Source organism: Moschus berezovskii, chromosome 15, assembly GCF_049115385.1.
Source record: "Moschus berezovskii isolate FMDL1 chromosome 15, NW_MosBer_1.0, whole genome shotgun sequence".
Classification (NCBI taxonomy): domain Eukaryota; kingdom Metazoa; phylum Chordata; class Mammalia; order Artiodactyla; family Moschidae; genus Moschus; species Moschus berezovskii.
In genome coordinates this window covers 12,481,203-12,503,919 of record NC_142474.1, presented here as the reverse complement: position 1 = coordinate 12,503,919, position 22,717 = coordinate 12,481,203, and the positions used below count along the sequence as shown (strand labels likewise).

At 42.1% G+C, this 22,717-nt stretch overlaps 1 protein-coding gene across 10 annotated transcripts in view; it reads right to left on the bottom strand.

Moving 5' to 3' along the window:
- PTPRT (protein tyrosine phosphatase receptor type T) overlaps positions 1–22,717 on the bottom strand; it is a 1,139,542-nt gene that overhangs the window by 383,104 nt on the left and 733,721 nt on the right. For all 10 annotated transcript variants that reach the window (XM_088843764.1, XM_088843767.1, XM_088843761.1 and 7 more), the window contains exon 9: positions 7,817–7,926. In XM_088843764.1, the coding sequence (XP_088699890.1) occupies positions 7,817–7,926 (110 nt within the window). The remainder of the gene's footprint in view (positions 1–7,816; positions 7,927–22,717) is intronic.

The window sequence follows — 22,717 nt, the reverse complement described above, 5'->3', positions numbered from 1 at the left end:
CCTCTGTTCATGGGATTTTCCAGGCAAGAATACTGGAGTGGGTTGCCATGTACTTCTCCAGGGGATCTTCCCGACACAGGGATCAAACCTGTGTCTCCCACACTACAGACACACTCTTTACTGTCTGAGTCACAGGGAAGACCCAAGCAGGGTTCCAGAAGAGTCTATGCAAAGAGCATGGTTTTCACATTGCTGGTGAAAGTCTCAGCTCTTTGGATCCCTTGTAAGCAGGCACATCCCTCAGTTCATCTAGTGGCCACACTATTCACCCACGGACTGTGGGTCTGTGTCAAGCAGAGCTCTCCAGATCCAGATTAGGACACTTTAGGAAGTGTCTTAACCAGCGCTTCTCTCACTTTCAGAAGTGTGTGTGAATCAGCTGGTTAAAACACAGGCTCTGATTCAGTGGGTCTGAGTTGAGGCCTGAGATACCGCATGTCTGACCTGCTCCCAGGTGACACTGATCTGCTGGTGTGTAGGCATGAGGTCTTTGATGTGACCTTTCTCCACGCACTCTCTGGATCTGAGGCCAGGGACCATGCATCTGATAGAAGCTGCTTGTAGTAGAAAACCCAAATTTTGCCATGTGGTCATAATTATCTAAAAGATGTCAATGCACAAAAACTAGAAGGAAAATAAACCCTTGTGGAAATGGTTGGTCTGCTAGGCAGTGGAAATGGGGGCTGACTTTCCACTCCTCATATTTCTAACACCAGGTAATGTTGCTATAATGTCACTAACATTAACGAAGAATAAGTTCCTTCTAAATATAATTCACTATTTGACTTGCGATGATACACAGATGCTGGCTCCAGCAGGCAGGGAGAGAGGGCGTGGCTGTTGGAGAATCAGGCTGCTGCCTGGTTCTGGGATGGGATCAGGGGAGCCACTGGACTTCTAGCCCTTAGGGATTGCTATTATTTTTCACTCAGTCCTGTCCAACTCTTTGCGACCCCATTGACTGCAGCACTCCATGCTTCCCTGTCCTTCACCGTCTCCTAGAGCTTGATCAAACTCATGTCCATTGAGTCGGTAATGCCATCCAACCATTTTGTATTCTGTCCTCCCCTTCTCCTCCTGCCTTCAATCTTTCCCAGCATCAAGGTCTTTTCTAATGAGTCAGCTCTTCACATCAGGTGGCCCAAGTATTTGAGCTTCAGTTTCAGCTCCCAGCCCTTAGGGCTAGAGGCTAGAATCTAACAGTCTTGGCTCCAAGGAGCTCTTCAAGATAAGAACTCCTTATCTTATCTTTACTGCCTTAAAGGAAGCCATCAAAGCCCACAAAGAGGCAGCAAGAAAGAAGCAGATGTGACAAAATTTTTACCTCTTCCACCTGGAGGCAGGGTCTTCCAATAAATTGTTGAGCCCTCATTGTTTTGTCAACAAAGGTCCGTCTAGTCAAGGCTATGGTTTTTCCAGTGGTCATGTATGGATGTGAGAGTTGGACTGTGAAGAAGGCAGATCGCCGAAGAAGTAATGCTTTTGAACTGTGGTGCTGGAGAAGACTCTTGAGAGTCTCTTGGACTGCAAGGACATCCAACCAGTCCATTCTAAAGGAGATCAATCCTGGGTGTTCATTGGAAGGACTGATGCTAAAGCCGAAACTCCAATACTTTGGCCACCTCATGTGACGAGTTGACTCACTGGAAAAGACTCTGATGCTGGGAGGAATTGGGGGCGGAAGGAGAAGGGGACGACAGAGAATGAGATGGCTGGATGGCATCACCGACTCGATGGACATGAGTTTGAGTGAACTCCGGGAGTTGGTGATGGACAGGGAGGCCTGGCATGCTGCGATTCATGGGGTCGCAAAGAGTTGGACACGACTGAGCAACTGAACTGAACTGAAATATCTATTGTTGTGGCTGAGTCACTAAGTCAAGTCTCTTTTGCAACCCCATGGACAGTAGCCCGCCCAGCATGTGATTTCCCAGACAACAACATCGCAGTATCATCAGTTCAGTTCAGTTCAGTCACTCAGTCGTGTCTGACTCTTTGAGACCCCATGAACTGCAGCACGCCAGGCCTCCCTGTCCATCACCAACTCCCGGAGTTCACTCAAACTCATGTCCATCGAGTCGGTGATGCCATCCAGCCATCTCATCCTCTGTTGGCCCCTTCTCCTCCCAGCCCCAATTCCTCCCAGCATCAGGGTCTTTTCCAGTGAGTCAACTCTTTACATGAGGTGGCCAAAGTATTGCAGTTTCAGTTTTAGCATTAGTCCTTCCAATGAACACCCGATCTCCTTTAGGATGGACTGGTTGTATCTCCTTGCAGTCCAAGGGACTCTCAAGAGTCTTCTCCAACACCACAGTTCAAAAGCATCAATTCTTCAGCGATCAGCTTTCTTCACAGTCCAACTCTCACATCCATACATGACCACTGGAAAACCCATAGCCTTGACGAGACGGACCTTTGTTGGCAAAGTAATATCTCTGCTTTTTAATATGCTATCTAGGTTGGTCATAACCTTCCTTCCAAGGAGTAAGAGTATCATACGTGAGTTCAATATCTTTGCCTGCTGGCAGATTTTCCAGGTGTTCCTGAGATGCTTACATGCCTAGGGCTATTATTCACACAACAGCCAGGTGGTATTTTAGGAATGTAAATCTGATTCCTTCATTTCTCTGCTTAAAAATCCTCTGAGGGTGTTCTGTTCCTCTCAGGAGAAAGCACAGACTCTAGAAATCCTGCATCATCTTACCCTGCCCACCCCTTCCCCACATGTCCTCATCATTGTCCACCCTGCTCACAAGGGATCAGTCACTCTGATCTTCCTTTTCTCAGACAAGCCAGTCATTCTACCACAGGGCCTTTGCACACTGGCTAATGTCCTTCAAGTGAATGTCATGACTGCTTTGGCTTTGAATCTCTGGCCACAAGCACAGTTTGAACAGTGGAGCAAATACAAAATGAGGTATAAAACTTTGGTTCTGTAGGTCTGATGTAGATTTATTTTTCTCTTGACTTTTACCCTAGAACAGTATGACAGCTTCCTATTACAAAGAGGGGACTGAGGACAGATGAGACATAATCAAAGCCATTCTGATTCTGGTGGGCAGAACTGTCCAAGGATGGACCATGACTTGGACTCATGTGTGTGCTCAGTCTCTCCGTCACGTCCATACTGTAGTCCGCCAGGCTCCTCTGTCCACAGGATTCTCCAGGCAAGAACACTGGAGTGGGCTGCCATTTCCTTCTTACAAAGTCACAACTCTTCTTCACTCCCTCATTTGTTTGGCTTTTGCCTTTTGGAGTCCAAGGCTGTACACAGGAAGGCATCAACAATCCTGGATTTCTCTTCCACTTGTGTCGTCCGACTTTTCTTTGCCACAAAAGAAACTTTTTGAAAACAGGAGAGGGTGATTTGTAATTTATGGATTTCTCTCTAGAAATTATAACCAGAACCTCATTTAAAAAATCAAATTGGTTTCATCTAATTAAATTTGGAAATTGCCTCATAAACACGTATTCTGTTATAAATGTCTTTAAAAACAAGGTCTCCTGCTTACTGTCTGAGGCAGGACTGCATTGAGCTGAGAGGAGGAGACGTCCCATCTCTCTGCTCAGGAGGACATACTCTCTTATCAGTTGCTGAAATTTTATTTATTTATTTGGCTGCACTCGGTCTACGCTGTTATGTGCAGGCTTTCTCTAATTCCAGTTCCGGGGAATGGGGGCTACTCTTCATTGAGGGATGCAGGCTTCTCATCATGGTGGCTTCTCCTGTTGTGTAGAATGGACTCTAGACACATGGACTTCAGCAGGTGCGGCATACAGGCTCAGTAGTTGCACCACACAAGCTTAGCTACTCCGTGGCATGTGGAATCCTCCTGAACCAGGGATAGAAGCCATGTTCCCTGCATTGGCAGGCAGATTCTTATCCATTGTACCACCAAGGAAGTCCTGAAGCTTTCTAAAGAATAGTGAAGTCTAGAGCGGTGCTTCTCAAACTTTTTTAATGGCCATACGAATCACCCAGGGGTCTTGTTAAAATGAAAACTCTGATTCAGGAAGTCTGGGAAGATCTAAGATGCTGTATTTCTAACCAGCTCCCAGATAGAGCCAATGCTGCTGGTCCATGGATCACACTGAGAAAGAGCCAAGACATTCACACTTGAATTCAGGACCCAGGAGTTGTATACCCTTGGTCTTTACGTTTCACCTCTCCAAGGCTCCACTGCCTCATTTTCATGTAATGTTAAGAGTTAACATTTATCAGTGCTATTTCTAAACGCCAAACACAGTACTAAACATATATTTACATTTATTAAGCAGTATAAATGAGCAGTTACTTAATGTACCCAAGTTTACACAGCAAGGGAAGTGGCAGAGCTGGGATTTACATCGAGGCTGCCTGACCTCCAAAGTCAACATTCTTACCTTCTGCGGCTTCACTGGCTGGTGACACACATGGTCTCAGCCACGTTTATGGTCAAAATACAAGGCCTAAGCCCATGTCCTCCCTTCAGGCCATCATCCCTTAGGTCCCTTCAGATCATCGTCCAGGAACTTTGGCATATTCCCACAAGGTAACCTTAAATGCTCAAACAAGTCAGACAGTGGCAGCTCTGGTTCTCTATTACAGCCCAAGGAGCAGAGAAGAAATTACGTGAAGTTTTCTTACAACAGCTGTTTCCAGTAGAGCACCGTCATAGGAATGCCAGCATCTCAGCAACTGGTCTTTGAACATTCACAAGGCACTGGGTTCACAGAGAAGTGCAAAGAAGGGAGCACTGTTCTCACCTGGGTGCACCTTTGTGCCTACAGCTCCTGACCGTGTATGATATATGAGTCCTCACTTTCCTAACAGAGCAGGACCCTATGGAGCCTTCCCAAGACTGAACCACCCCAACCCCCGCATATTCTCTGCCTGGCTCACGTCTGTAGCAAAACTGTTGCCAAAGAATAAATTTAATCAAAGAAGTGAAGAAATGCAGAAACAAAGGAATGCAGTCAACTAAGGCAAAGTAATAAGAGTTTAGCCATTAAGCAAAGTCAAGGACCTTGAGTTCTTCCTCAAGAGCCAACAGATAGTATTCTGACCTATATTCTTTGAACTATTATTCAGATACCGAAACCCTCACCAGGTAGAAGAAGTTGACTTAATATATGATGACTAGATTGCAGTCATGACATAAGCTGATCCACCTGACCCACTTCCAAGAACTGGTCTCAAGGAAATGGGAACAAACTGACCCCAGAACTGAAGATTAATTGTCCTTAAAACAATCAACATGGGGACTTCCCTGGCCAGGGACTAAGACTCTGTCCTTCCAGCAGGGCCCAGGTTTGATCACTGGTCAGGGAACTAGATTCCACATGCTGCAACTAAGACCCAGCACAGCCCAATAGATGAATGAACAGAATTGGGGAAAAAAAAAAAATCAGTATTCCAATCAGACCACCCCATGACCAACATGACCAGTTCTAAGATGATTATCAGAGATTATTCTGTTTTCCTGCACATAATTTCCTCTTTCTGCCTATACACTCCTGAAACTCCCCTTTAAGAACTCTTCCCCCCCGAATTTGCAGGGGGGGGGAGTGGCTTTTGGACATGAGTCTGCCTTCTCCCCCAGTTTACCAGCCTCCTGAGTAAACCAACCTTCTCTTTCCAACCAGCATTTCTCTTTTGAGTATGGGCTTTGGAGCAGCGAGCAGCCTAACCTGACTTGGGTAATACCTTCAGGGGATTTATTGCTCAAACGGTGTCTAACTCACAGTTATGTTTGCTCTTTTGTTCTCTCTCCATCTGTTTCTTCTTATTGTAGAATTATCAAGGGTTTCGTAACCAAGCCCAGTGCATAATCCGATTAGAGCAAGAGGGATATTGCTCCTGAGGAAAAAAAATCTGTATAGGGATATGCCTCTACCTGCAGCATAGCCTCAACCAGTGTTTCCAAATGCAGGTAGGTACAAGAACCAGGATCTTTTCATGCCAGAAGTGTCCTCAATTCAAGGCAAAATGAGAAAACACTAAGGTGATCATAATGAGTTGCCCATAAAGTTAAATTTATTCAATTTAAAGGACTACCTTTTATTCTGAGATTATGTACTTCCTATATTTTTGTAATTGTCTTTTGTAAAATGATGTTAATAAAACATGGTAAAATACTCTATGTTGGTTCCCCCACAACATTTGAGGTTTCACTGGCCCGTGAATTCCAAAAGTCTGCAACACCTGGCACCGAGAGCCATTTATATAACACCACCAATCACCTTCTCTCTCTAAGTCCTGGGTCCTTTTCCTTTGCCTTACAAAGAGCAGGTGGTAGATCTCTAGCTCATCTATGTGAATGTGGGTGTGCGGCCTGTGCTTTACAAAGAACACTGTGTAGCTTTTAAATGACTGGACTTCATTTCAGTTGACTGTCCAGTCACCCTCTTCCCTGACAAGGTCGTGAATGCGTCCCAGGTGAGGTCCATCAGTATGGATAACCTCTCTCATTCAGCAGCATCCCCAAGAAGGATGCTTCTCCTAACCCCATGGTCCAAGATGGAGATGTTAGAGAGTTCTGCTTCTGAGAAACACTGGATGGAGTGGCATAAGGGGTTTCCTGAAGGCGTTTTCTCCAGCACCCTGTACATGACTAACAGCTTTCTCCTCCTTCAGAGAGCTCCTAGGTCTGTCCGGGTCTCTCCAGATAATTTCTGTGTCTATCAGATTCACCCTGAATATTTCTCCCTCATCAACACTCTTTGACTTTCCTCCCCAGAACTCATCTTCCCTTATGGCAGTGATATTCTTCCTAAGGCTCACTCTCAACAGGTGTACCCTTCTGCATGAGCACCCAGAGTCTTTAGTCCCTCCATGAGCCTCTAGTGCATTTCAGCCTGGGAGGCTTATAACCTTTCCCCCCTCAGACTCCTTAGAGAAATCCTGAAGCAACAATTAACACTGCTCCCCCACCCCCCAATCTTACAGATAAGCAAACTGAGGCTTAAAGAGAGGAAGAACCTGCCAAGGGTCCCTTGAGACAGAGGGAGAGTTACTAGGACAGCAGACTCCATCCTTCCAGCTTCAGCTTCCATGCCCTTCCATCTGCAATGCTGTGTTTCTACTGTACCCGAGTCACAGTCTCATGGTATCTCAGAATATAAGGGGTGGGAAGAGAGTCAATCCTGCCCATATCCTACTATTAGCATTTTGCTAAATCAGCCTTACTGAAGTTTTACTATTTTATTTGCTCTTGCTCTGCAATGAGCGTCTATCATTTGTTCTAATTTTGAAAGTTTTCAGGGAGGCTGCATTTTGTCTTGTCCAAGGACATTCTATTCTGTCTCTGATAGAAGGCCCTGCTAATCCTGGGAGAAGGGCTTTCAACACTATCACCTAGGTGGCAATACAATATGCCTTGGCCACAAAGCAATGTTAAAGCTCAAGAATGATGTACTCCTAGCTTAGAGAATGACATTGGGATCCTTTCAGAAGCTCAGGGACTGATACGGGTACCATGAGCATCACATGACTATTATGACTTTCAAGAGGACAGTTTGCCAGGCCTGGGTCTGCTTGGCTGTGCCAGGACAATCTGACTCTTTGGGTCTTGACTCCTTTGCTAAAAAGATTATTAATCCCATCAATGCACAATACACCCATTTTTTTTTTTTGTCATCGGGGCTATCAAGACAGCTCAGTTGATGTCCTTGTGTTTGCTTCCCACTGCACTATCAGAAACCTTCTGTATTAATTCGCTGTGTCCCACTCACCTTTGTGCCTTTGATGGGGCTTCTACATGCAGTAGTATCTGCCAACTCCAGGTTGAAGTAAACTGAATAAAACCAAGTGATACAGCCAAAGTGGCCTCCTTACCTCATAGAGTGTGATGACCCCATTGGTCTCATTGGGAGGTTTCCACTGGATGTAGATCTTCTCCTCAAAGGGCCCCCCTTGGATGGATTCTAGAGGAACAGCTCCTGGAACTACAGAAGGAAACAAGTTAGGAATCTGATGTCATCTTTCGTCGTATTTCCCCAGCCTCAATGACCTGGAATGGGAGTCAGCAAAATTACTCTGTAGGATCAGATAATAAATATTGTAGGTTTGGTGGGTCATAAAGTCCCTATTGAAATTACTCAGTTTGGTACTTGTAACACAAAATCAGCCACATACAATCCATAAACAAATGGGCATATCTGTGTGCCCAAAAAAATCCCCTTTATTTTTAGAAACGGGCAAAGGTTTGAGCTGACGCATGGGCCACAGTTTTCTGTTTCCCTGAAAGGCCAATGGCTTTTCATCTGCAGACTCTGAGCAAGTCTATCCGGGGACTAAAGCTGACCAGGATTAAGAGGACATCTGTAGGCCCCAGACCTGCGAACAGGTGGGATCCTGGAATTAGATTCTTGGCTTAGGATTTGTATTTGAGGAGTGCAACGTGAATTTCACTATCATTTTCCTAAACCTGTCAAGGTTTCTCCAACTGCAAGAAGTGCTTCCATAGTTTCCTAAACCCTGAATCCACCAGGAACCATGTGCCTTGAAATCTCCATCTAATTAGAAAGCTCCAGGAATGCAGCTTATTTGTCTCCCTGCTGAATCTCTAATGCCCGACACATGGTAGATGCGTGATAACCATTTGCTGGCTGGACTCATAGGTGAGTCAATGACCTATGCCAGCATTTTGCCTTAAATCAAAACTTTTCCTGGGCAGTTTCTGTACCCAGAAAAGTCTTCCTGCCAGCATCCTCCTGCTGAATTCCACCATCATTATGACAGCCTGGAAGATGCTGAACCATAAAATAATGATTCCCCAAACTTCCCGTTATAACTCCCTAGAGCATCATGAATTCATGTAAATCATTATGGAATCTATTTATATTTTGGCACTATAAAAGCAGGTATTTTTTTACTAAGCACTTACTCTTTGATCAGACTTTTACATACCTTATTTCATTTAAGCCACAGAACAGCTCTGCCCAGTGTATATTATCTCCTTTGTGCTGATAAGGGAACTGAGGCTGAGAGAATTAAATAACTTGCTCAAGGTCATACAGCTCTGAAGTTGTAAAGAGGGAACTGAACACCTGTCTGTGAGCTTCAAAGCATATACTCTTAATCATCATGCTATGCCTCTCTAGATATAGCCACGGCCATATGTTGCAATCAGTTCCCTATTGTTAAATTAAAATATATTTAGTTTTTCTCATTACAGACATGATACACAGAATTTGTTGAATATTAAGAATCTACAAAAAAGGTTTTTAAAAAAGAACAAAATCATTCTAATCCCCGCAACCGTAGATCTTTTTTCTAGTATTTTTATGTCTCTGCATATACATATTTTATTTTTAAAAATTAAACTCCTACCTTGCATATTGTGTTATGACCTTCTTTTATAGCTAAACAAATCACAGTTTAAAAAAAATCCTTAGATGCTCTTTGGGGCCATGCATTTTAATGGCTGCTTAGAACCGGATATGCCTCATATTAGTCACCAATCCTTTATTATTGGGCATTAAAGGTTTGAATTCTTTATGATTATAAGTAACACTGTAATAAGCATTCTTACAAATAAGTATTTGCATGCAACTCTGCTGATGTCCCTAAGATAAATTATTGGAAATTAATTCATTGGGTCAAAACAGATGGATTATTTTATCTTTAACAGTTTTGACACATATTACCAGATTGCCTTCCAGAAAGTTTGCACCATTCTGGGCTCCCCAAAGAGAAGAATATGTCGATTCCTAATCCGTGCCAACAATGACTATTTAAAAGATTAAGTGTATGCATGCGCATCTTTTTTAGAATACCAGAGAATGCAAACTTGTTTTCCAGTTTAATTGGCTATTTGCATTGATTCTTTTATGAACATGCTCTCTACACCCTGTGCTCTTTTTCCTGCATGGCTCTTCATTTCTGTTTTTTGTTGTCTTATGACTTATAATCTGTTTTTAAGGACTTAAGCTTTTTTACATAGGTTACAATAATTTTGGTCAGTTCTTCATCTGCTTTACAAATCTTTTAGGTATGTAGAAGCTTCTAAGTATTCAGATCTCTTATTGTTTTTCCTTATCCAGTCATCCTTTCTACAAATAGTTATTGAATACCTAATATGACCAAGGGACTTGGTGACAGATATTATAGATACACCAATAAGAAAGAAAGACATACTTAAATCCTTGATAAAGCTTGTATTCTGTAAAGGGAAACTACATTAAATAAATAATTGCACTCATAATTAGTTTTTCAAAGTCATTATTAGGATTTTGAGGTAAACACACAAGGTGTTGGAAGAATTATAATCAGTAAAGAAAATCTAGTCTGGCATATCATTTAGTCAGGATAATACATGGAAAGTAAGTTAGGGTCTATAGGTAAGAAGAAGCTATTAGGACAAGCATGGAGAGGGTGGATGTTAAGAGTGTGGTGGATGGCTTTGTGGGGGAAAAGTGGAAGGAAAAAAATCACCTTGGGGAGAAAAGATGGTATCTGGGACCACGGTGATGGTTGTGTAGAAGAGAACACAAGTGTGTCTGAAATTTAGCGGGGGTGGCTAAGCATGTGTGATTTGGTAGTAATGGAGGGAAGAGATGTATCAAGGCAGACCCCAGCTCTTCTGTTCTACACAAACAGGATGGATCAGGGGGTTGTCATAAAAAGAAACCTTAGAGGATGACTAGCTTTGGAAAGGAAGCTGGCAAGCTCAGTTCTGTCATAATTCATTGGACAAGTATGTGGAGCAATGCTGAGTACCAGTGGGGTAGGGGGTGAGCAGCAATATTTAGACACTGAGATCTCGGGCAGGGAGTAGATCTTGTAGCAGAAGAGAACAAATTAGCAAGCATAGGACTAAGGCAAACAAGCAACTCCAACCTCAACGAGAAAAACAAAGAAATTTAGAAACAGGGACGCTGTGTTCATAGAGGCAACAAAAAACCAGGAAAGTGGGTTGTCACTGAAGCAGCCATGAGAGGCTCGAGAAGTTACTCTAAACAGGTGTGGCTGCTGACCGAGAAGCAACCTTCTATTTGCTCATTGGATGTAGTGTCTTCAAAGTTATTTGTGAGCTGACCAAGAGTAATTTGAGGACATCGGTGTCAAGCCATCGTTTAGGGGGTGGAGAAGAGAGTGGAAATTGAGGGACTGTGGCTCAGAGGTTAAAGCGTCTGCCTCCAATGCGGGAGACCTGGGTTCGATCCCTGGGTCGGGAAGATCCCCTGGAGGAGGAAACGGTAACCCACTCCAGTATTCTTGCCTGGAGAATCCCGTGGATGGAGAAGCCTGGTAGGCCACAGTCCACGGGGTCGCATAGAGTCGGACACGACTGAGCGACGGAACGGAACGGAACGGTTGAGACAAGTAATTATTTTTGCTGTGACGGTGAAGGGAATGCAAGATGGAGCAGAAGTGAGACATGAAACTAAAGTATTGCTCCTCCCAAAGACGGGAGAGGTTATGGCATGATCCAAGGTAACTAGGAAAAATCTGAAATTGATGTAAGAAGTAGAAGGATGGGAAAGAGGAAATAACTGATGTTAGTAGGGTCCTGAAAATGCTGGGGTAGGGGTGGGCGGGAAGAGAGCATCCTTCCGTCTGTGAGACAAGAGAAGAGGAAGAAAATGCACAGATGCTTTCAAGAAGGGGGTTGCGGTGTTTGAATGACTCTTGCTTTCTTGAGAAGAGAGAGAGGAATTATTCACCAAAGGTGTCCTGGAGGAGAAGCTTCGTCAGTAATTGGGAGAAGTTTTAAGAGGTGGAGAGAATGCTGAATGGAGAGGTGCCCGTGCTGCTCACTAAGAAAAGAAAGGTCTATGGGTTGCAGATTCTGACGGGGAATATCAAGCTGGGACCACCACCTGGGCTTTTCCTTTCATACCAGCTCAGAGCAAATTTTCCTTCTCAACCCAGATGAATAGTCATCTGTGTTTTCTTCTTTCTATTTCATGCTTTATTCCCATCTTTTTCTTCTTAAACCTAACATTTTAATCCATCTGGGATCAACTTTATGCATTGTACAAAGTGGAAATCTAATGAGAGTTCCTGACAATATTCTTAGGACAATAAATTGACCAGTCAAAACTTTCCCCAGTGATTTAAAATGCCATTTTATTACCACATTAAATTATTTTATATTCCAGCATATGTTGTTGGCTTTCTGTTCTATTTCATTGAGTCATAGCTTCTATTCTGACAGTGTCTCTCTGTTGTGCTGATATAACATATTTTAATATTCAGTAGTACAGGTCCTTTCCAAATATCATCATTCTTTTGTAAAGTTTTCTGGACTATCACTACTCGTGTATTCTTCTGAAGGAATATTGGAATAATTTTACAAAACTTCAAAATGTTCCATCAGAATTTTGATTTCAGGTGCACTCTTCGGTTCTCTGGGGGACAAAGGATACTCTTTAATAACGAGTCCTTCTATCAGTAATGTTGTATTAATCCACATTTATTAATGTTTCTTTTTATGTCTCTCAGTTAAAAGTTATGTTTTTTTCATTTCTTATAAATTGCATTTCTAGGATTTTGTTACTTTTGCTCATATTTTGTATTAAGAAGTTTCTTTTATGAAACATGTAGAAAAATTATACATAACAAATGGATATTTAAATAATGATTATGAAATGACCACATATGTGCACCTACTATTCACTCTAAGAAATAAAACATCACTGTATCATGGAAGCATCCTGTGTATCTCACACTCGACTCCTCTCTTCCCCACCAAAAAACAGTGCACTGGTACATATGTGCAATGGAATATTACCAGCAGGTAAAATGAATAAAACTGTGCCATTTGCAGAGACATGGACGGACCTGGAGAGTGTCATACAGAGTGACTAAGTCAGAAAAACAAACAGCATACATTAACGCGTATACGTGGAATGTAGAAAAATGGTACAGATGAACGTATTTGCGAAGCAGAAACAGAGACACAGACGCAGAGAACGGTGCATGGCTACCAAGGGAGGGAGGGAGAGGTGGGATGGACTGGGAGATCGGGATTCACACACATCCTACTATGTATAAAACAGGCAACCAATGAGAACTGACTGTGCAGCACACGGAACTCTACTCAATGCACCATGGTGGCCTAAACGGGAAGGAAGTCCAAGGAAAAGGGGGTACATTTATATGTGTGGCTGATTCACTTTGCTGTACAGCAGAAACTAACACAACATTTTAGAGCAATTATACTCCAATAAAAAACGTGTATTATTCTAAATTGTATGGTACTCATTCTTTATTTTTATTTGGAGTTATAAGTATATACACTTATCTCAAGACAAAATATCATTTACCTTTCTTTTCCCAGTTTCTCTTACATACATAAAATTGAGTGTTTGTATTACATTATTTGCTTTTGTCACTCAAAACTGTTTTGAGATTCATTCACACTGATGCTGGTAGCTGTATTTCATTCATGTAAATGTTACGAATAGAGTCTTATTTATTTTCTAAATTTCTTATTTATCACTGTAGACAGACATTAAGACTATTTCCTGATGAGGTTACCTTACAACATTGCTCCTATGACAATTTTTGTACATTTTGTTGAAAATATACATGATGTCACTAAGGTATACCCAGGAAAGGGATAGACAGACTAAGGGAAATAGCTGTCTTCAGCTTTCCTGAGTGATGCCAAGTGGTTTTCCCAAGGGGTAGCAGCAATGTATATTCCCTCCAACAATGTTCTGAAAGTTCCTGTTTCCCTACCCCCTTACAAACACGAGGTATTGTCAGATTTTTATATTCTAGATCATACGGTAAGTGTGAAATGACAGTTGATTAAGATTTTACTTGTCTTTGTCTATTTTCTAAAGAGGCTGACCACCTTTTAGTGTTTGCTAGACATTACTGCATTCTTCTTGTTGATTTTTAGAGTTTCCTTACATGTCCTTCTTACGGATCCTTTCTTGGCTGTGTCTATTATAAAAATATTCTCTTAGTTTTGTCCTCCCTACCCACTTATGTTACCTTTGGCTAAAGATCAGTTCTTAATTCTGATGTAGTCAAATTTATCAGCTTTTCTTTTTTTTCCACATGGGAGAAAGAAAAACAGACTTAGTAATTTGATGGTGGTAACCGTTTCACAATGTATACAGGTATCGAATCATCATGTTGTACATATTAAATATATACAAATTTATTTATCAATTATACCTCAACAAAGCTGGAAAAAAGACAGCAACAGAGCTGTTGGTGCTTACTGCCCATACACTGATGGTCCCTCCTCTGGTAGAACAAGGCCTGCAACATTGCATATTGTGTTCAGGACTGTCATACTATTTTTGGCTTCTCTTCCTGCATATACATTTTAAGACTAGCTTGTAAATTCCACCTCTCCCCCCAAAAGTCTTATTTTTATATTGAAGTTGCCTGAATTATTGGGAAATCATTGATGTATTTATATGTCTTTAAAAATTGGGTTTTCCTATTGATAAACATGGGATTCCTTTTATTTAGGTCTTCTTTAGTGCTTTTTATATTTACATATATTAATAATATATATCTTGAAGTCTTTTTGTATGGTTTATTCCTAAATATCATGTATTTTTATTGGTATAAATAGTATCTTAAAAAAATATGTACTTGTTAGGTGAATAGAAATGCAATTTATTTTGTAATGTTGACTTCGTCAAATATGCTATATTCTCTTTTTAATTTTAATAAACTATGTGTAAGTTTATTGGATTATCTATATAGATAACCATAGCATCTACAGTTAATGACAGTTTTGTTCTTATCCAATCTTTTAACTCTTTGTCTTCAACCAAAGCTTCCAATACAATATCTTATGGAAATAATGATAAGCATCTGCATGTTTTCCAACTTTAAAGGAAATGATTCTATTATTTCACCTGTATGGTGTCTGTATTAATACGGGGCTTATAGTTGCCCTTTATCAGAGTAAAAAGGTCTTTTTATTCCTGAATACAAGGATATTTTCTTCTTAAATCATGCTGAGCTTAACTGAAGCTTTTTTTCTGTTATTTATTGAAGTAGCAATCCTCTCTTACTTCCTTAATGTAGTGAATGCATTAACGGACTTACTAATGTTGAACCAATATTAACTTCCTAAAATAAACCATATTTTCCCTAGTTGTATACAGCGCTGGATTGTTTGCTAATATTTTGTTTGAGGTATTTGCATCTAATTGTCCTTTTTCTCATAAATTAGCTTGTCTGTCTTTATTACGGATAAACTGGTATTCTAAAATGAGGAGAGGAGTGTTCCATCTTCTTTGGCTCTCTGAAAGTGTAGATGCAAGACTGCAGTTACCAGTGCCTTCTCTGTCGGATGGCACTTGTAAGACTGTTGCAGGGAGAAGCCATTGCATACTCCACACTAGAAACTCTTTGGCTTACTGTCCCTTGCTTTTGTTGTTACAATCATACATAACGGCCTGCCGCAGAGGATCCTGCCCCTCTTCCTGACAGTTAAAGAGCCTTTGCTCAGCTCACAGAAAGATAATCTGACCCTGCCCACCTGTGAACAGCTACCACACAAAGAAGAGATTAACACACAAAGGCTGGCCCTCCCCAGAGATGTTTTGTGAGACTGAAGATCCTTTTGACTTTAGTTCCTCACTGTCTTTCCATCTCTATTCTGCCTTTGAGTTTAGCTCCTCATTGTTTCTCTCTCTTTGACTCTACAAAAGAACCTGGCACTTAGGCCCTGACAAGATGGTCATTTTGAGATGCTAGTCGCCATCTTAGTCAGCCAGCCTTCCCAATAAAGTTGCCTTCTTTGCCTCAACACCTTGTCTCTAGGATTTACTGGCCTGCTGTGTGGCAAGCAGAGTGAGCTTGGACTCAGTAACAAGACCATCTAGAACGCGTGTGTTTTTGTTGGGAAAGTTTAAAATACTGATTATATTTCTCTGTTTGTTGTAGAATTATATACATTTGTCCCCTTAATCAAGTTTTTACATTTATATTTTGCTAGGAATGTTTCCATAGCCCATAAAAGTCCAATTTATTTGTATAAAAGGATATTTAATTATCTTCATTTTATCTTTTTTTTTTTTACTGCGAAAGAAACACTACACAAGCATATAAAACAAATACACATCTTATTAATTATCAACAACTTTATACCCTCAAAAGGTATTCAGTCTCTTCACTTCTTAATAATCATGACTTTGTTTTCATTATAATTCTTCTACCTTAAACATATATCCTTAAGTGCTATGGAGTTTATTAGTAAATAAAAATAATACATATAACAAATAGTGCTAAATTATTTTAAAAAGATCCCCAGTCTGGGAGAACTGTAAGGTCGGACCCTGGTGGCCTTCTTGGCTTCCCCTTCCTGGTGGCTATCTTGGCTCCTTTTTCCCCTCTCCATCCCCCGCCGGAGGGAAAAAAGTCCCGCCAAACCGCTGAGGAATCTCTGACGTGATTACCCTCTGCCGAGACCTACCCCCTCTTCCTGACCTCCAGAGTGACCAACCTGGTCTCACCACCTCGACTAGCTGATCATTCACAATCTCGCGTTCCCGAGCTTTACCTTATTTTAGGCCTGTCCAGGTTATCACCTCCTGCCCCGAAGACATAAAAATCGCACCCTGCCTTTGTTCGGAGCAGAACTCCTCGTGGCCATTCTTGTGGTCAGTGGGTTCTGCCTGGGAGCTCACTGCCAATAAAGCCTGCTACTTTCCCTTGGTGTCTGGGTTATCTCCTTACAGCTTGAGACGCCCGTTTTTGCGACCTTACAAGAACTAACCTCTTTCTTTATATAAATAATTTCCATTCCATGAACATGTTCTAATGCAGCGTTTATTTATATCAATACATCCTGTTAAGAATATGGCTTTTATTATGTTTTAAAATCTTGTTTCTTGCTATTTTTCTTAGGGGACATGTGCTTTGCATTATCAGATTGGACCTCTTTAATAAGAATGAAAGCATGTTTTCACCTGTCCAGTAACCTTTGTTTATGCAACCTTATAAGCAGACTGATCTAATTTGGTGGGTTGAGATATGTTCTGCTAGTAGATTATATGAGCTCTTGTTTTTAATATTCCCAATCCAGAGGGCAAGGTAAAATTTGGATATGCCCATTAGTACTTGGCCAGATAAGGGGTCTGCTTGCTTGGACGTCGGGATTGATGGGGGAAAATTAGTGAAAAGAAATAACCAGGCAGCACAAAGTTTCTTTTTTTTTTTTTAAAAAAAAAAAAAGGACTTGTTTTGGCTTTGGGTGGCTGGGGGCAGCCTGAAGTTACTGAGAGCACTGCCCCTACCTTTAACTGAAATGTCTCTTCCAAAAGATGCCCTTTCCTCAAATCCCTCTGCTTTCCTGCTTTACCATACACAGGCTTGGACTGAGGGCTCTGATCCTCTGCTCTGTGGACTGGTGTATAAAGATGCCTCAACACTGAGACCTCCTGATCCCCTGACCGCCTATTCCTGTGAACCAGCTCCAAAACACACCTGAGCATTCAGCTCTGGGCAGAGGTGGAAGGTATTCACGCAGCTGGGCTTAGACGTCCCTTCCTGTGACCCAAGGAACTGGGGGTGGGGTTCTTTCAATGAGGTCACAACTCCGTCACCTTTTCTCCATGTGGTTCCCCTGCAACACCGCTCTGCGTTAATTCCTCAAGCATGGGCACAGCAACCTCTCATAACTCTCAGGGCAAAATGAAAGGCATTTTTCTTCCTATCTCTTTGGGAAGTTAGTTTAAGAAGGACGATCAAGTGACCACTTTGAATCAGAGCTCTCATTTTCACCACGCGCACCTGTAAGGCAGCACTAACATCATGGGCTGAGCCAGACTGCCTACGTTTACGTCTGACTCTCACTACTTATTGCACAAACCAGGGCAAGCTGGTTAGCCTCTCTGTGACTCGGTTTCCTTACTGTCAAACAAGAACTGAAATAGTATGGGGTTGGCCAAAAAGTTCATTCGGGTTTCTCCACACCATCTTACAAAAACCTGAGCGAACTTCTTGGCCAACCCAGTAACTCCTCCATAGCTATTGTGACGATTCAATATTTGAATTCCTGTTAAGTGCCTCGCAAGGCTTCTGGCACAAAGTTGTTCCTCTGTGTGTTTGCTCCTCCTCCCCCCGGTCCCATCACATCCTCTGAGAACTGCTCCAGTGCAGTCTGGAGATCATCAGTTTGGTTCTCCTGCAGAATCAGAATAGTTAGTATTTATCTTGGTGTCCACATATCTATCTATGGTATCTGAGTCGTGTCATATTGCTAATCAGAGAAGCTGTATCTTCTCGTAGCTTGCTGAGTAAGTTTAAAGGCTTTCTAAAATCTTCTCATTACTATGTAAGTTATTTAAAAAACTATTTTGTCTCTGAGGAGATTCTGAAGATTAATTCATTCAATATTACATTTATTGCGTGTCTATTATTTACCTGGCACCATTCTAAGTGCTTAAAAGTACCAGTAAATGAAAATAGAAGAAACCCATCATTGTCTCCTTGGTATACAAGCTAGTGGGAGAAGAGATATAATTAAAAGCAGAGTGAAACAGGTCAAACAATAAATCCTAAGGAGATACACACTTCTGGAAAGAGGGACAAGGAGTGTGGTGTTAGGAGAGTCCAGTTTTTAATAGAGTCCAAAGTAGAGGGAGATCTTCCTCAAAGGTGACATCTAAGCAAAGATGTGAAGAAACCAACCCTGTATTTTTGTGGAAAGATTATTCTGGTTAGAAGAAATGCAAATGCAAATATCCTGAGGCAGGACACATCTGGCATGTTCCAGAACAGCAGTAGCTGGATTGATGCAGTAGGCAGAGGTAGAAGAAGAGGAGGTCAGAGAGGCAATCAGAAGGGGTAGTATGGTTACACGGGACCTGGGGAGCCATCATAAGGACTTGGGCTTTTAATCTCATGGACACCAGAAACCACTGGAAGGTGATGCACAGAGGGGTGATGCTGTGATCCACCTCATGGTTTAACAAGCTCTTCTGGTTGCTGAGTGATAAAACAGTGCAGGGGCCAGGGCTAAAGCTGACAGACCATTTCGGAGACCACTCTAATAATCCAGGTTGGAAATCTCAGTGGTTTGGACCCAAGAGCTGGCAGTAGAGGCTGTAAAAAATATGATCAAGGTCTTCAGTTCAGTCGCTCAGTCGTGTCTGACTCCCTGTGACCCCATGAATCTCAGCACGCCAGGCCTCCCTGTCCATCACCAACTCCCGGAGTTCACTCAAACTCATGTCCATCGAGTCGGTGATGCCATCCAGCCATCTCATTCTCTGTCGTCCCCTTCTCCTCCCACCCCCAATCCCTCCCAGCATCAGAGTCTTTTCCAGTGAGTCAACTCGTCGCATGAGGTGGCCAAAGTATTGGAGTTTCAGCTTTAGCATCAGTCCTTCCAATGAACACCCAGGATTGATCTCCTTTAGGATGGACTGGCTGGATCTCCTTGCAGTTCAAGGGACTCTCAAGAGTCTTCTCCAGCACCACAGTTCAAAAGCATCAATTCTTTGGCGATCAGCTTTCTTCACAGTCCAACTCTCACATCCATACATGACCACTGGAGAAACCATAGCCTGGCGTGCTGTGACTCATGGGGTCGCGGAGAGTCGGACACGACTGAGTGACTGAACTGAACTGAACTGACTGACTAGATGGACCTTTGTTGGCAAAGTAATGTCTCTGCTTTTTAATATGCTATCTAGGTTGGTCATAACTTTCCTTCCAAGGAGTAAGCATCTTTTAATTTCATGGCTGCAATCAGTATCCGCAGTGATTTTGGAGCCCCCCAAAATAAAGTCTGACACTGTTTCCACTGTTTCCCCATCTATTTCCCATGAAGTGATGGGACCAGATGGCATGATCTTTGTTTTCTGAATGCTGAGCTTTAAGCCAACTTTTTCACTCTCCTCTTTCACTTTCATCAAGAGGCTTTTGAGTTCCTCTTCACTTTCTGCCATAAGGGCGGTATCATCTGCATATCTGTGGTTATTGATATTTCTCCCGGCGATCTTGATTCCAGCCTGTGTTTCTTCCAGCCCAGCGTTCTTCATGATGTACTCTACATATAAGTTAAATAAGCAGGGTGACAATATACAGCCTTGACGTACTCCTTTTCCTATTTGGAACCTGTCTGTTGTTCCATGTCCAGTTCTGACTGTTGCTTCCTGACCTGCATACAGGTTTCTCAAGAGGCAGGTCAGGCGGTCTGGTAATCCCATCTCTTTCAGAATTTTCCACAGTTTATTGTGATCCACACAGTCAAAGGCTTTGGCATAGTCAATGAAGCAGAAATAGATGTTTTTCTGGAACTCTCTTGCTTTCTCCATGATCCAGCGGATGTTGGCAATTTGATCTCTGGTACCTCTGCCTTTTCTAAAACCAGCTTGAACATCTGGAAGTTCACGGTTCACATACTGCTGAAGCCTGGCTTGGAGAATTTTGAGCATGACTTTACTAGTGTGTGAGATAAGTGCAACTGTGCGGTAGTTTGAGCATTCTTTGGCATTGCCTTTCTTTGGGGTTAGAATGAAGACTGACCTTTTCCAGTCCTGTGGCCACTGCTGAGGTTTCCAAATTGCTGGCATATTGAGTGCAGCACTTTCACAGCATCTTCTTTCTGGATTTGAAATAACTCAACTGGAATTCCATCACCTCACTAGCTTTGTTCGTAGTGATGCTTTCTAAGGCTGATTCGACTTCACATTCCAAGATGTCTGGCTCTGGGTGAGTGATCACACCATCGTGATTATCTTGGTCCTGAAGATCTTTTTTGTACAGTTCTTCTGTGTATTCTTGCCACCTCTTCTTAATATCTTCTGCTTCTGTTAGGTCCATACCATTTCTGTCCTTTATCGAGCCCATCTTTGCATGAAATGTTCCCTTGGAATCTCTAATTTTCTTGAAGAGTTCTCTTGTCTTTCCTATTTTGTTGTTTTCCTCTATTTCTTTGCATTGATCACTGAGGAAGGCTTTCTTATCTCTCCTTGCTATTCTTTGGAACTCTGCATTCAGATGCCTATATCTTTCCTTTTCTCCTTTGCTTTTCGCTTCTCTTCTTTTCAGAGCTATTTGTAAGGCCTCCCCAGACAGCCATTTTGCTTTTTTGCATTTCTTTTCCATGGGGATGGTCTTGGTCCCTGTCTCCTGTACAATGTCACGAACCTCCGTCCAGAGTTCATCAGGCACTCTATCAATCAGATCTAGTCCCTTAAATCTATTTCTCACTTCCACTGTATAATCATAAGGGATTTGATTGAGGTCATATCTGAATGGTCTTGCTATATATTAAAAGATGAGTCAAGAGAATGTGTTCATGGATGGGATAGAGGAGTGAGCAGGTTTGCTGCTTTGCACAAAGCGGGGTTTGGGGGTGGGAGGGTGCCAATCACAGAGAATCCAGGGTGAAGGGTGTTATCTGGAATCTGCAATCTAGGGCTTTTGATGTAATAAAAGTGCGGAATCAATGACTTGAGCCATTAATAAAATGGAGTTGCCATAAACTGAGGTGGAGAAGACTACGAGAAGAATGGGTTTGATGGTTACTGAGGGATGATCAGGACGTCAGCTCTGGCATTGTCTAACTCCAGTGGCCAAGGAGCAATCCAGGTAGAAAGGGTCAACAGGCAGTTGGATAGATGACTCTGGAGGGCAGGGGAAAGGTCTGACCTGGAGACATCAACTGGAGAAATCATGAGCTTATGGATAGATTTTAAAGCCAAATGATTGGAGGAAATAATTAGAGGAATGAGTGTGGATTAAAGGTCAGAAAACTATGGCCACTGCCAAACGAAACCATCTGCCTGTTTTGTAAATAAAATTCTGCTGGAACACTGCCACACCCATTCATTTCTATGGTCAGAGTGAGATGTTTGAAATTGGGATTACAGAAGTATTGTAAGCAATTATAAGATGGTCCCTTGCCCATGACTAATAGAAATCTCACAGAGATCCCTGGTTTGTTTTTTCTGAGTCACACACCCTTGATTAAAAAGCAGTCTGCTATGGATATATACATATGTGTGGCTGAGTCCCTTCACTGTTCACCTGAAACTACCATAACATTGTTTATTAATTGGCTATACCTCAATACAAGATAAAAAGTTAAAAAAAAAAAAAAAGCATCCTGCAGAGGGAATTCCCTGGTGGTCCAATGGTTTAGGACTCTGTGCTTTCATTGTTGGGGAAAGATCCCCTGGAGAAAGGTGTGGCGACCCACTCTAGGGGACTGCAATCCCTACTTGGGTAACAAAGATCCCACAGACCACGTGACAGTGAAAACAACAAGCAGCCTGTCAGACCTGGCATCAGCCACACACCATTTAACATGGCTCACGGCAGACAGTAAATTAAATGCTTTATGTATAGACTTTCATGTAGGATACCATATAGAAATCAATAGGAGGACCACTTCCCATTTTAGTAATGGGGGGACTAAAGTGTACACAATGCAACTAATTTAATTGCAAAGTAGTGAATGGAGCCTGGATTATAGCCCAGATCTTTCTGATTTCACATTGGTTTCTGAATCACCCCTTTCTTCCATCACCTGGTAGACATTTGGGCTTAGAAAGGCTGAAAGACAAGTCACAACAGAGTCAAGTTAGTGGCAAGATCAGGTCATCTCAGCCCTAGGCCATGGCTCTTTTTCACCACATCCCACTACTCCTCCATAAGTCAAGAAGTCTTTTTCAATGAAGCCAACTAATAGTTGACCCTCAGAGTCTGCAGGGATGGGATCCAGGATAACAAAATAACAAAATCCACTGAAGCTCAAATTCTTTATATGACACCACCCTCCATATTGAGGTTTTG